Below are 15,772 nucleotides of genomic sequence, written 5' to 3'. Positions count from 1 at the left end.
AGCTCTTGAAACAAAGATATTACGGCCAGATCAACCCCAGCCCACCCCTGGGAGAGAACACAGAGTCAAGGTCCTCAGAGGGCAAGGTGGGCCTCACCCTGGTGTTCTGGACTCCATCCATTTAGCTGCCTCTTTTCTGTCCATCAGCCTCCTCCTTTTACTGGCTTCCTTAGAGCAGCACTTTCTGCTCATGCTAGGAGGTGAGGCTTTTGGCAAAAATGAAGGACTGGTTGAGCAAGGGATTTTTGCTGATGGTATCCTTTGTTTCTGTCCTGATTTCTGACATGAAGAGATGGTTGTGTTCTATTGTTTAGTCACCTGCATGTAAGTGCCTTTCCAGGGGCTGTTATCTGTTTCTAGGGATCTATAAGAAAAACTTCTACCTTTTCCATATTTTTGCCCTTCTTCCCCTGCTACTTCAGCCCTGGGCCCAAGACTCTCTGGATTCCCAGGAAGGGCTGCAAGAGGGAGGTAGCCATTTGTTATGGGAGCAAATAAAGGAACCAGCAGACTGAGCCCTTCAGCAGTGCTGGACTCACCCACCTTTTCCTCTATCAGGAAGTCATAGCGAAGGGCCTCTCGGGTGCAGACAGCGCCCAGCAGGAAGACAAATACGATGTACAGAAACCACCTGCAAAAAACCCCAAGAGTGGAGCAGAGCTACATCCCTGACTTAGGCCAACCCCATCCCAACTCACCCAACTCAGCCCCTGGGTCCCGTGGGGACTTGTCTCAGAAGGAAAGAGAAAGGCCAGTCATAAAGCCTCCCTCGCTTGTCTGAGGGGGCTTTCAGTACTCTTTCTCCTCTAGCATCTTTTGCCAAAAAAGTGTATCACTGTTTTGTCTCTGACATCAAAGAAGAAAAACACACAAAGTGTATTGGGAGTGGGGAGCGAGAGGCCCCACTGTCCTCTAGGTTGCCGGGACTCAGGCAGGGTTGACGGGCAACCCTCCAACCCCCCTTCGTACCCCTGAAGAACAAGTACATGATCTTTCAGGCTTCTCGGTCCTGCTGTTCCTTGGATCCCAGATGATAGAGAGCCGAGCCAAGTGTGAAAAGGGCAGCAGTGACCTGGCTCTGCCCCCAGGCACCCTGTGACCTTGAAAAAGTCACATGGTCCCCGCAGCCTCATTCCCATCTGGGCAGTGAGAGGATGGGCCAAAGGTTCCTCCAGGGGCCTCCCAGCTATGACCTCCAAATGAGGCAGGGTTCTTTCTTCTCTTTCCTTCCCAACACCCCATGTATGCTCTGTTGTCTCCATTCTCTTCCCCACGCACAGCCATATTGAGCACAAAATAGACTGAAGTGATGGTGCCACTATAATAAGCTAAGAGCACAGTCAGCATTTGTGAATATTTTAACAATATCATGGTTGAAATAATACGGGCACTTTTAACTTCTCAAGACATTGTCATGTCTACCCAGTGAAGGCAGAGAAGCTTCTTTCTGTAGTACTGAGAATAAAACAGAAGATTCTAGAAGGTCAGAAGCAGACCCGAGGCCACTCGGTTTGCTCCTGTGGGTGGCACAGTGTGAATTAAAACCCAGGGAGCCTGACAGCCTTGGAGAGGTGCAGGGGAGGCAGGCCGGGTGAGGACGGTTGGGTGTGTGGGGGGGGGGGGGGGGGGGGGGTTGGTAAGGAGAGCCTGCTATGTGTCTTTACACATAGTATCTGCTCCACAGTCTCTGGGGCACACATATTCTCATTATCTCTACTTTCCAAGAAAGGAAACAGAGGCTCAGAGAACCAAGTAAAATGCTCAAAATCACACAGCCCCCCAGCAGCAGAGCTGGGATAGAAATCCCAACATTTCTGATTGCAAAACTCTTCACCTTTAAATTCCTCTCAACGATCCTGGAAAACCAATGGTTAAAAAAAATCCCCAAGTTCAAAATGGAAGTGGGGGAGGAGGAGGGGCAGGAGGCTGAGGAGAAAGGAAAGAAAGGATTCCTCCTCCTCCCGCATTCCCAGGCAGGGGGTATGAAAGGGCAAGCGTCTGAACCCACCAGACGTGAATTTTCCAGCCCGCTGAGTGTTAAAAGGAGAACTGGAATATGAAATAGATTGGCCACAGTTGGGGCACTCTCAGAACAAAAGGGGCAATCCCCTCTTTTGCCTGGGGTTTTCTCTCCCTCTCTCCAGCTGATTGCCATGAGGGGAACTTACTTACGAGATGCCAACAGCTGCTATGGAGCCCAGGGGGATGCTGGCAGCGGGCTCCCTGAGGTCACCCCCCATGTTGAAACCAGCCATGACTCCTGAAAGACACCCAGACAGGGGAGAGGGGTGAGCAACGAACTCCACTCCATGAATCACCTTCTCTTCATCAGGGCCCTTTCCTGGAAGCTATCCCACAGCAAGCCCTTCCATCTGCAGTTCTGGCAACTGAGCTTCTCAATCTCCCCTGGCAACTAGGGAGGCATCCATGGGGCATGAATGGAACCTTTGTGGATTGGATGATGCTTGGGAGGAAAGCCCTGCTGGCCACAAAAGCATCTTATGGTGCAGTGCAAAGTAATGAGGGTGAGTGAGGCAGCTGGCAGGCTGCACAAAGGTCCTGTGGCCACATACTGAGCTCTGCCTCTACCCACCCGCCCCCCCCCCACCAATTCCCTGGGGAGACTCAGCCTTAGCAAAGCACCTGCTTTCCCCTCTTCAGCAGAGTTCCTTGCTTCTGCTTCCCACTGACTACACTGGGGTTCAGGTGTCCTGGGGGGCAGGTTGCATCCAACAGCCAGAGCCAGAGACCAAAGGGCTCTAAGCAAGTTCTAAAGAACAATCCTGAGAACAGTCTAAAGAACTGAGTCACAAACTCCTCTTCATTATTGCTTCTATTCCCCAACCACACTCATGAGAAGTCATAAATTAGTCATGATGGGGAGGGAGGGCAGTGTGGGATGGGGAGGGGGGACATCGCCTCTGTCCATGCTCACACACAGAAGAATGCAACAGATGATATGTTCTGAATGTCAAAAGTAGGTCCAGCCCACAAGTGCTCTATAAGTCCTGGTCAGGAAAGTTTCACAAAGGGGTGGGTGCATCTCCAATGTGGCCTTGCAGGAAGATTTACATGGGCTTAGGGACAGAGCTGGGTCTAAACCCATCATTATGGATTTATGAACACTTTCAACCTGCCAGTGCCTGTGCTAATGCTTTCCATGCATTTTTTATTTTGCTTTATCCTCACAACAATCACATCAGAAAAGTAGAATTATTTCCCCCATTTTATAGAAAAGGAAACTAGTGATCAGAAAGGTTAATTAAAATAGCCGGAGGTCACACATTTAGTAAGTGGGAAAGCTAGGATTCTACCTCAGTCACTCTGACTGAAAATTATGCTCTTACCCACTCCCCACCTTCTATAATGCTTGTTGGGGGAGCTCAGGTGAAATGGAGTGAGGTGAAGGTATAGAACCAGGGAGCTAATGAGGGCCTATTTCAAAGGGTGCCCTGAATGGGGGCCCCACACTGGGACTGAACATGGGTTGACCAGCAATTAATTCTGGGATTAATTCTGGGACCAGCAATTAAAGACTGGGACTTTATCCTCAGTAAATAGTCAAGGATATGAGTACAGATGTAGCCAAAAATGTTTATAAATGCTTGTCTATAATAGTGAAAATGAGAAGGAACCTAATGTCTACAAGTAAGGGATTGGTTCAATAAGTGATGATATGTCTTTCAGTAAATACCAGGGCTCTGTGTTATCAGAGATATGTTGTGACATGGAAAGATATTCAAAAGCTATTGTTTCATTTTCAGACGCATATTAGAAAACATATATGGCATGATCCCATTGTTGTAAAAAAAAAAAAAAAGGCAACAGATAAATTTATGCATAGGGAAAAAAAAAAAAAAAGAGGGGCGCCTGGGTGGCGCAGTCGGTTGAGCGTCCGACTTCAGCCAGGTCACGATCTCGCGGTCCGTGAGTTCGAGCCCCGCGTCAGGCTCTGGGCTGATGGCTCGGAGCCTGGAGCCTGTTTCCGATTCTGTGTCTCCCTTTCTCTCTGCCCCTCTCCCGTTCATGCTCTGTCTCTCTCTGTCCCCAAAATAAATAAAAAATGTTGAAAAAAAAATTAAAAAAAAAAAAAAAAGAACCAGGACATGTTTTAAAAATGTTAACAATGTTATTTCTGGGTGATAGAAAACAGATCATTTTTTATATTATTGCTTATACATATATATATTTCTCAATTTTCTACAATGATCATTTTGAAACTGGGGAAAACTAATTTTTAAAGGGCTTTTTGTTTTCAAACCACACATTAGGCACCTCTTCTTTCCTCCTGTTTCTCTTCTTCCCAAAATTTTATTAAAAGGGTAGGAAAGGGGGAAATGCATACATGCCTCTAAGAGGAGGATTGGGATGGGGCATCAGCCATAAGTAGACGAAAGGTTGCTACAGATGTCTGGAACACAGAGAATGGTGAAAATGACAGTGAAAGGGAAGGAAAAGAAAGCCTTAGAAAACTTCTCTAGAGGATCTGAATAAACCCGAGGAAAACCAGGGCTGTTAGTGTGGATGTTTACACCCAAAGGAAGCCCTCTTCAAGAACTAGCTGTTCTCACAAATCTATTGCTGTCAAGTTGCCTGTGAAGGAAGAGCCCCTTTAGGGAAACAGACCTACACACACTACAGCCAGGAATCCATGCCAGCAACCAAAGATTGCCAGGGGTGTGATGAAAACCAGCAACAAATACACAAATACATGCATGATAAAAATAGAACAACCTGGGCTGGAATAAAAATATAAATCAGGACACAGAAGAGAATTTTGAAGAAAATAGTAATGAGTAGCTCCAGACACACCCAAGAAGAATATTCTATCTATAAAGCAAGATGCAATGAAAAACAAAAATAGTGCAAGAACAAAAAAGAACCTTTGGAAATTACAAAGATGATCACTAAAATTAAAAATGCAGTAGAAGATTTGAAAGATAAAGTAAGTATCCCAGAATTGAGAACAGAAAGATGAAGGGGTACAAAATTTGAGGAAAGAAGAGAAGAAATAGAGGAAATATCTTACAGCTACAACATCCAGCTAACAGGAGATGCAGAGAGAACAGAGAAAACACAAGAAATAACCAGATAAATAAGTAAGAAGTAAATAATAGATAACCAGAAGTAAATGTCTCCAAACTGGAGAAGACACAAGTCTACAGGTTGAAATATCCCATAGAGTAGACAACACAAAGATCAAAATATAAAAAGTCCATACCCAAATGCATCGTTGTGCAACTTCAGGAAAAACCCTAAATATTTCCAAAGGTAAAAACTGAACACTTATAAAGGAAAAAAATTAGACTTCTCTTTGGCAACAGTGAATGCTAGAAAACAATGGAGTACTGATTTTAAAATTCTGAGGAAAAATTATTTTGAAACGAGAATTTTAGCCAGATTACCAATTAAGTGAAAGCAAAGTTTAGTAGAGAAGAGCTCAAAAAACTGACCTCCCACATATCATTTCTGAGGAAGATACTAAAGCATGTACTCCAGCACAATGAGGATATAAACCATGAAGGAGGAAAACACAAGATTCTGTTTGACTCGGAAATGGAGTAGAGTCCCAGAATAACAGTTGTACCGCAGAGAAACCAGAAGATATTGAGCAGAAGGATTGAGGCCCCAAGAGAGAGGCCTCTGAATAGGAACTGGATTCAACACAATGAACAAACCGGACTAACAAACTGAATGATTTTAAGGACATGCTGACTGTATATTTTGGCAACAAGAGAAAAGAAAGCTTATTGAAACTCCAGGAAAAGGGAAGAAGAAAGTCCATGTCTAAATAGGATTCAAGCTAACATGTCATGACATGATTTTACACAACTAATAAAATGTAAGAACAAAGTAAGTCATTTGGCCACGATATTAGGAATATTCTCCCCTAAACGGCACAAGGACCTCATTAGAATCACAGCAAAGGAAATGGAATTCTAGCCGCTGCTTCACTCTTCAATGAACAACAGCTACATAGTCACAATAGGATACATGTTTACTGTTTTCTGACGTCTAAAAATTGACCTATAGACAAGCACAGAGGACATAACTCTAGTTACAAAATGGAATATGAATATTATCTACCTTGACAATATAAAAGTAAAGCTATGACTAACTGATATTAGGAACTAATTTTAAAAAGAGACAGAGAAAGAAGTAGAACACAAAAAGCACTAATAATTTCATCATAGTACTGTTGAAAAACAAAAATATAAGTCCCATAATCTTTCACTCAAGTCTGGCTTAACTGTTACAAGCTTCAATGCATTTAATAAAATACTTGAAGGGCGCCTTCAGTGGGTTAAACATCTGACTTCAGTTCAGGTCACTATCTCATGGTTTGTGAGTTCGAGTCCCCCATCGGGCAAGCTTGAGCACCACATTAGGTGAGCTTGAGCCCTGCATTGGGTGAGCTCGTGCCCCACTTCAGGTGAGCCCCACTTCTCTCTCTCCCCCTCTCTATCTCTGCCCCTCTCTCTATACAAAAAAGAAAAGAAAAGAAAAGAAAAGAAAAGAAAAGAAAAGAAAAGAAAAGAAAAGAAAGGAAGGAAGGAAGGAAAAGAAAACTTGAAAGACTGTAGCAATGAATCTAGCCTTTTGAGCTAGCCATTAAATTTGGTAGGTAAATAAGGAAAGGGCTAGTGAATATTTTTATACCAGTTGCAACTAATTTTAAGCTAATTCTAAACTTATTCTGTATCTTGTTATCATAAAGGAGAATTTCTAGTGTTTGCTAAAAAGAACAAAGAAATTTCTAATACTGAGCCAGTTTGCCTTTGAAGTTACAAAGATTGTTGACTTGTAAACTTAAGACCAAAATGTTTTTTTAATAGATTTGAGCCTCTGTGTGTCTGTGTGTCTGTGTGTATGTGAAACTGTGTCTGTTCACTTAAAGTTGTAGACTACAGTTTTCAGAGGATGTTGCCCATTCACCTGCTAATAATCAACTTGTTATGGCTTCCCTGATACTGCTCTAAAGCACAGATACATGGGCATTCACTTCCAAATGTCCTCTCTCTGTAAACAGAGCTTTTCCTACTACTATTACTTTCTCTCTTTTTTATTTTTTTATGTTTATTTATTTTTTGAGAGAGAGAGAGAGAGAGAGAGAGAGAGAGAGAGAGAGAGAGCATGAGCAGGGGAGGAGCAGAGAGAGAGGGAGACACAGGATCCACAGCAGGCCGTAGGCTTTCAGCTGTCAGCACAGAACCTGACGCGAGGCTCAAACCCACAAACTGTGAGATCATGACGTGAGCCGAAGTTAGCTACTACTCTTACTTTCTAATCTTATACTCTAATAAACTTTTGCCTGCTGCTAAAAAAGAAAAAAAAAAAGCACAAATACAAAAAGATTATACAGATTCCCTTACAATTAGGGATTCCCTTGAGATAAATGAAGTATTCCTTGTAAAAATATTTTACACATAAAAATAAATATGACTGTAATACATTAATCTTAAAACACAACACAGAATCTCAATTTCCCACACCAACAATAAAGAATGAAAGGATGTAGCCCAAAATTCATAAAATAACAGAGATTTGAGAATATTATTTAAAGTTAAAAAGTTAATTTAAGAAAAAAAGCAACATTAACCATCAAAATTTAGGAAGTGAATGAAGGAGCATGTAAGTAAGCTAAACTCTACTTCTGAACACAGATTGAATAGATTACGTCTTTGATTCATCAAGTTACAGATTCAAGCTTATTGTTTGGTAAATATGCAGCTAGCTCCCAAAGTGCTAAAAATAAAAAGTGGTTGCTCCCATGGAGGGGTATCTGGGGTGGTAACGGGTAGAGTGGGACACTATTGCTTTATATTATAAGCACTTCTGTAGGATTTTCCTTTTTGTCATGTGTAGGTCTTATTTGTATCAAAAAAGGATACCCACAACCTGCCTCACTCTGACCAGTGTTCCTGAGACCAGATCTGTCACGGAGGCTCTGTTCAAAGGCTACAGGCTCACAGCTCACTGCCAGAACTACCTGGTGTCAAGGGCATCCCTGGCCAAATATCCATGTTCACCTGACTCCCAGACCCCACTAACTTCATCCACTAATACCAGCCCTTCCTGGACCTCCTAAATTCTGACCTCTGCAAAGGTTCCCACCTGTCACCACGTTCCCTGGTAACTCACCTGCCTGGCCACATTGCCTCCCAACATCTACAATGGCCTCCTCATTCTAGCTCCTAGCCCCTAGCAATTTTATGCCCATTCATTCAGCATTGTAAGATTACATACCACTAACGATTCTGCCACTTTAGTACCTCCTACAATTTGTCACATCATTTTGTGCACCTTCCATCAAATCATTTACAAAGACCCACAAGGACTCCACTGATATGTATGCTCTGTCTAGGAAAGTGATTGATTAAGCCTAATTGCTTCCTGCTTCCAACCAGGTTCTATATTCATAACAAAAGCCCTTTTCTTCACCCAGAATCCCTTACAGTCCATGACCCAACCTTTGATCACAGGTCTTGATAGCTGGCCTGGTGTGGGATGCCCTGGGATCCTGGTCAGTGGGAACAGAGAGGATAGACATGGACAAGGCCACCCTCAGGAACACAGACAGCCAGAAGGTGGCTTTTGAGACAAAACAGAGAAGCCAAAGGGTAGGTAGTCAGTAGGACAGACACAAAGCATCAACGACAGGGAAGTACCTGCTAGGCAGGTCATTCCTGCCAGGCTACTGTAGTGATCTATGCACACCTGTTAGACTGGCTTGCACACTGACACTGTCACTTCCAGAATTTCACCCTTGCGTGACTACACAATTCCCAAGCAGTTGAGCACTAGTTCTGGTGAATTAGAAATTTCTCACTTGCCAGCTGGATCCAGAAAAGTTATTTTGATTTAGTAATTTTTTGCCCATGCTTGTCAAGTATTGTAGAGATTCTCTAGTTTGGCTTTCTGTCTGCTTCTGCTACCATTTTAAGATATCACTGTTAATGTTAGAGCTGAATTTAGGGTGGGTGTAGAAGAACAAATACTATTTCCGAGAGCATTGGTGTCCAGATGTTTTACAGATATTAAAGGGAAAAAAAGCTTGGGAAAATCTTGATAAATAAGGTTAGAAAGTTTTTTACTGCTGGACTTACCAGTGCCTACAATATGCTAATTTTCATCATCCATCGCTAAGAAGAGAAATGTAACACAGTGTTTCCCAAAACTCACTTAACAATTTTACATTATTTTTTAAAGAAAAACTATTCATCACTAGTGTTCCATGGAAGACAGTTTGGGAAACACTTGTGTCCATTTTATAATTACTATTTAATCTTTATACTTTTCTTGGGAGGCTTCCTAAAACTGCTTAAAATGGCTACTTAGAATCAACAATTCTTAAAGCTAGAGGTGTCCTATAGGTTATCTACTCCTACCTCTTATTTTACATATGAGGAAACTGAGGCCCAAAGAGGAGAAGTGATTTTGCCCAAGTTTCAGACTAACTGCAGTACTATCTTCAAGTTTCCTGATCTCAAGTCAGTGTTCTTTCCACTATGTAATACAGTTTCTTGATTTCTAACACCCATGCTTTTCTTGGATTTCCCTTTTATAACCAAGTAGCTGTATGATTAATTTGGGGTTACCTCCCCCACAAGAAGGCTGAATTTATCAGTTATGATCAGCACTATACATTGGTTTACCCACAGGTACTTTCATCACCAGTTCCAAATTACTAGTCTGTGCCTGGACCAGGGCATTTCCCCTCCTGGTAGGTCTTAAACTGCCAGTTCCAGGAAGCAGTTAATTGCTTTACCTGAAACCACATTTCTCCCTGCATCAGGATGACAATGTAGTCTGTGCACATGTGACTTTGGTAAACAGCTTCCTTCATATGGTTTCCTTCATATGCCTCCTGATTTGGTCTTCCACCCTAGTTCTACAGACTTTTAGCATGTTTATTGTCTCAGCTTTTGTATATATGTGAGCTGGTGTTGGCCATCATCTTACCAGCTTAGGTTTATGAGGCTAAACATCCAGCGCCATCCATAGTCTCCTGGGCATTGACATTATGCCTATAGCTGGGGTAGGTGTCACCAGGTGAATATGGTGCTTGGGCTTAATGCCCCAGTTCAAATATCTGACCTAAAAACAGGCATGGATGGCCAGGGGAGGAACTCATCCCCTCTACATCTCAAAAATAAGCTGTGGTTAAAAGAACCAGTACGTCAAGTAACCACTGGCTTACAACATTTGCAAGACAATGGCCATGTCCTTTCGGAGGGTGGGGGGAGTCAACCACAGCGCACACACACTTCATTTGTTGCCTGCCATCACAATCCCACTCCCCACCCTACTTTCTTATTTGTTACTGAAAATGAGAATTCCTAAGGGGGAAAAAAGCCTAATAGTTTTTCTAGGCTTTTCTGGTTTCTGTTAGTTGTTCATTAAAGAACGACTCTTTCTCAAGGAGGTTCCAAGCTTCCTCCTGGGTGCTTTTCAATCCAAATCTGTGTTCTTAGAAACCTTTAATTTTCTCCTTCAGCTTTAGCTTAATTGTATCTCTGGTGCCTATTTTCTTTCTTCTTTTAAGTTCATGAGTTTATTTTTCTCTATCATTAAGGCAGAAGATCCATGCACTAAAGTTCCCATGTCTTCTCTGCTGCCTTTTGTCCTGAAGGAAGCAGTCTGTTACTGTTTGGAGGCAGTGTGGCTCTGAGCCTCAGTTTCCTCATCTACAAATGGGGATATGATTATTTATCTGACAGAACTGTTGTTAAAGTTAGAATGAGCATTTACAAGGCACTCAGCACAGTGCCTGGCACCTAGGAGGTGCTAAAGAAATGTCCACTCAGGAAAGACGGGCTCCGTCCCTCACTCAGAGATCCTTGGGTTCCTAAGGACCCTGGTGGTCTCTCCTTACCTTCCACCTGAACTCCAAACCCACTCCTTCTCCAAACCTATTGGTTGGTTTTTCAGCTGTTCCCGAAGGAACCTTTCATCCCCTCTTGGCTCCATTCTCTGAGGCAGAACCTGTCAGGCCCCACCCTCTCGGTGCCTTAGAGTTTCTGCTGAGACAGTGTCAAATAATGGAATGTTTAAATCCCAGGATTCAATTCAATTCAACTAAATGCCAGAGTTGTTGGCTTCTGGGTCGGGGGCAGCTCCAGACAAGCGTGCATTCTCTCTTCCAGCATCCTCTCCAAAGTAGGTGGGAAGCAATGGGGTTCAGCACCTTGGGGAAATAACCTCTCTTTGTTATTGTTCCCTCATCCATAAAATGGAATAATAACAGAACCCATGGAAGGGTCCAGGTTCTATGGGGTCTGACACTTTAAAAACAACACAGACTTATGAATATGAAATTAAGAACAGGGTGTAAGCAGGAGCTTACTCAAGTGAGGGACCCTGAAGTCTGGGGTTCATTACCTTCAGGGTAAATCTGTGCTTAATCGAAGCAGTGGGGCTGTGGTGGGGTTTAAGTGAAAGACTATATGTAAAGTGCTCAGCACAGCTCCACACCTAGTAGGCTATTATAATGCTGATGATTATTACAGATATTTATAATAATTTTGATAAAATTATATGTTAACTCCATAAATAAAATTATAAAAAGAAACATGACAATAATTATAAAGCTTCCTTCTTTTCTCTTGTTCCTATCCTACTCATCAGAATGCAGTGGAGTGAGGCCCACTCCAGCTTGTCCTTACTTGAGGCTCTCTCTTCCTTAAACCTGTGGACCCCATTCTCTGGGAGTTTCCATTTCCTACTTCCTCCATGTACTGTGGTCCCTAATCCCTGGAGTGGCTGTGTGTGTGTGTGTGTGTGTGTGTGTGTGTGTGTGTGTGTTTGAGAGAGAGAGAGAGAGAGAGGAGAGAGAGAGGGAAAGAGACAGACAGACAAAGAAACAGAGAGAGAGAAAAAGCATTCTGTGGGATGGATATTTGTTTCTCAGGGCAAGTTTGGTTGTGTAGCTTGGAGAAGGAAGGTGCTCTAAGAAACAAAGCAAATGCAGAATCTACTCCAAGGTCCCAGCCCCACCCTGCAGCCAGTACTGCAGGGTGTGGTGGACTTCGGGGAGAAGGACAAAAGGACATGCTTCATAAATCCAGAGAAGCCACTGAAACCTAGACTTCAGCTGCTCCTCTCAGGAAGTGTCCTGCCCTTGAGATAAAATATCTGAAGTAATTTAAATCATATGTCTGACTGGAGATGGGGACACAAGGTGGGGGGACTTTTGTTTGTTCTTCCAAACTCCTCTCTCCTCTCCACAGCCTGGAGGTTCTCTTGTTCCAGAAGAGGATGGCGTTGGAGGGAGCCCCAGCCATGACTCACTCGGAGCTAATCCTTGGCAAATCCGTCACCATGGAAACTGCCAATCATCCATGCTTTTCATAGCTTAACAGAACATCTGCCAGGGGAAAGCCAAGTGATACAAATTGTTCGTCCTGCCTACCGTGTTTACACTGGGGCCCCTGGAAAACAGTGAGAGAGCCAGAGAGGCAATGTTCCATAGCAGGATGGTGGCCCAGCTCTGGTCACTAATTAGCCGGGTGACCTTTAGCAATCCTTCATAAGCCCCTCTGTGCTCCTCCTTCCCCAGCTGGTCACATAAAAGATCAGTCCTTCTCAACCTGGTTGAGCCAAGGGGCGGTGGGAGAGACGGGGAAGCCCATCTCCGGAGAAGCGTGAGGTAAAACAAAAGGCCTGTGTAGATAGTTTCTTCAATATTATAATTTTATATTTGGACTTTTACAAAACAATATTTTCATAATTTAAGCTGCAAAATATAAAGCTTGACTAATATTCTTAGGTAGCAATCTTTCTCAAAGGAAGGACAAATATACCCCTCTCTGGTCCAGGGAGGCATATCAGAATTTCTAGTGTAGGTGAGGGTTTCAGTATCATTATCAAAAGTGAATATGGATTAAAAAGAAAAAGTTGAGGGGCACCTGGGTGGTTCAGTTGGTTAAGCATCTGACTCTTGATTTCAGCTCAGGTCATAATCTCATGGTTTGTGAGACTGAGCCCTGCGTCCGGCTCCTCACTGTCAGTGCAGAGCCTGCTTGGGACTCTCTCTCTTTCTCTCTCTCTCTGCCCCTCCCCTACTCATGTTCACATATGCTCTCTTTCTCTCTCTCAAAAGGAATAAATAAAACGAATGAGAAAGAAAGAAAGAAAGAAAGAAAGAAAGAAAGAAAGAAAGAAAGAAAGAAAGAAAGAGGAAGGAAGGAAGGAAAGAAGGAAGGAAGGAAGGAAGAAAAGGAAGGAAGGAAGGAAGGAAGGAAGGAAGGAAGGAAGGAAGGAAGGAAGGAAGGAAGGAAAAAGAAAGAAAGAATTGAGAGCTGCTGAACTAGCAGATCTCAAATGTTAGTCCCACTCAGACTCTGGGCCACTGTGTGGCTCTTCAAACCTCAGGCTGCTGCTAATTCCTTGCTGGAGGGAGAAGTACTGAAGAGGGGGGCACCCTCCCTGCACCACTCCCTGATGCCCCATCAGACCAGGCATCCCCTCTCTTCTAAGACACAGGGCCCAGAGAGGCAAAGGAGGGGAAGTGTGGAGCAGCGTGGAGGGGGCCCAGCAGGGTCACACTATTGACACAAGCTCTTGTGGGTGCCTGAGGACGCCCCCTGGAGTGCGGCCAGCCAAAGAGGTCCACAACCCTGCCTCAGGTGTAACTGTGGCCCTGACACCCAGGCAGGGGTCCAAGGAAATGCTCAGGTGGGAAGTCTCTTGAAGGTGTGCTCTGCCTGTGTGGGGGAGGGAGGGCAAGTCAATATTTTCAAATGTCAACTTAAAAAAAAATTTTCCTCTATTCATTTCCCCCCTTGCATTTTCTGCCCATTCAAGAGGAAGTTGACATATATTTCATTGCCTTGAGGGAGATACGTGCCAGAAGGAAGCTTAATTTGCCTGCACCCTGTTTTGGGTTCTGTTTCTCAAAAGCCTGAGCCCTTAGGAGATTTTAGAGAAAAGGAACCGCAAAATAGGTGGGGGAAAGCATGGCAGGGGCGGGGGCGGGCAGTGGAGGGGGCGGCGTGGACATAGTTTGGTACATAGTTTGCTGGGTCCAGTGTAAATAAAAATATAAGATCCCTTGTTCAAAAATTATTAAGAGTTTTAGCAAAAGTAAATCATTACACCGAGCAGGGGGCCTTTCTGAGCATGGGACCCAGTGTGAATGCCCAGGTGCATGCCCATAAAGCTGGCCCTGGACAAAAGTGTCTGCCATATTATTACAGAAGATTGCCCCTGGAGCTGAAGGCAAGGAGATAAAGGCTCATAAGATCTGGAGCCATGTGGATGTACGACCCACTCCTGGTCAGCACGGCAGGAGCCCCACAAGACCCCTGGAAGGAGGGCCTGGAAAGTGCATAGACTCTAAAGCATAGGGCTCCCTATGTACTTGAGCATGTACTTGAACAGATGTGCAGACAGGACATCTGGCTGTGTGTACAATGATGAAAAGCCAGACATGCCTTGGGACTTGGTAAGACCCTAAGACCCTGGAACAAGATGGCAGGGCAATGTAGAGGCATTGATGAATCACTGACATTCATTTTTAATCATCCTGGCAGAATGAAGACTGAGTCAGAGACTGACTCTTTTCATTTCATAAAAATGAAAGAGATGCATTACTTCTGGCACATCTGGATTTGTGAACCAACATTCTACCTGCCGCTCCTGAGGCCTAGCTCCAAGCTCACTTCTGTGGTCAGCCTGGGGGGTGGGGGTCAGGGCGGTGGGTCAGGTAGGAGACTGCTGTGGTGATCTATTGAGAGATGAGGCTTGGACCAGAGTGGTCAGGTGGTAGAGGTGGAAAGAAGTAGGAAGTAAAGGAGAAGCTCCTTTAGGAGGACTTGGAGGGTACTGGTGAGAAAGAGGATGTTATCATGAATAACTCCCCATTACTGGCATGAGCAATTGTTTGGATGGAGATGCCATTTCCTGAGATCAAGAGTAAGGAGAAGAACCAGTTGGGGGATGGGTGGGAGGGCTTGGTTCTGAACATGTTGGGTCTGAGATACCCAGTGGATGATGCCATGTAAGCAACTAAGTATATGATACGAAGCTTAGAGAAATCTGGGCTAGAGGTACAAGTCTGGGAGTCATCAGTCTTGTGAGTGGTCATTGAACAGTAGGCATGGATGAGATCCTAAGGAAAACAGTAGAGAAAGAAGAGAAAAACCCCAAAATTTAATGGGCAGGCAGAAGAGGATGTACCCAAATAGGCAAGTCAGAGAGGCAGGGGGCAGACCAGGAGGTGCTACATCAGAGAAGGCAAGAGAAAAGGAGGAAGTGGAGGTTGCCAGTCAAATGCACTGAGAAACTAGAGATGATAGTTGAACTGAATAGCATGGCAGCCACTGAAGACTCTGGAAAGGCCATTTCAGTAGAGAGGCAGGCTCGGAATTCCAAAAGAAGAGCATGCACAAAGGCAACAGGAGGCAGGAAATGGAGACAGGAGCACAAAGCCCCAGTGCTTGATTGTGAAAAGCAGAGAAAACATGCATTGCTGGAGGCCAGAGTGGGATTCAGGAAAGCTGATTAAAGGCGATTAACGTTGTTCATTTTTTTCATTTGCACAGCTTTACTGAGGTGTAACTAATAAACGATAAGCTGCACACGTTTAAAGTGTCATAATCTGGAAAGTTGTGACATAGGGATACACCTGTGAACCTATCACCACAGTCCAGAATAGTGTTTCATACCCCCAAATTTCCTTGTCCCTCCCTCCTGCTCCCCACACCCCTATTCCCCATCCACTGATCTCCCTTCTGTTACTATAGTCTGCATTTTCTAGAATTTTATATAA

General features: G+C 44.0%; 1 protein-coding gene across 5 annotated transcripts in view; it reads right to left on the bottom strand.

Annotated features, from left to right (window-relative positions):
• SLC12A8 (solute carrier family 12 member 8) overlaps positions 1-15,772 on the bottom strand; it is a 139,410-nt gene that overhangs the window by 39,129 nt on the left and 84,509 nt on the right. For all 5 annotated transcript variants that reach the window (XM_058731088.1, XM_058731089.1, XM_058731086.1 and 2 more), the window contains 2 exons: positions 2,173-2,260; positions 544-631 (listed from right to left, as the gene is read on the bottom strand). In XM_058731088.1, the coding sequence (XP_058587071.1) occupies positions 544-631; positions 2,173-2,260 (176 nt within the window). The remainder of the gene's footprint in view (positions 1-543; positions 632-2,172; positions 2,261-15,772) is intronic.

The sequence above is a fragment of the Neofelis nebulosa genome, chromosome 5 (genome assembly GCF_028018385.1).
Source record: "Neofelis nebulosa isolate mNeoNeb1 chromosome 5, mNeoNeb1.pri, whole genome shotgun sequence".
Classification (NCBI taxonomy): domain Eukaryota; kingdom Metazoa; phylum Chordata; class Mammalia; order Carnivora; family Felidae; genus Neofelis; species Neofelis nebulosa.
This window is presented reverse-complemented; position numbering and strand designations above follow the sequence as displayed.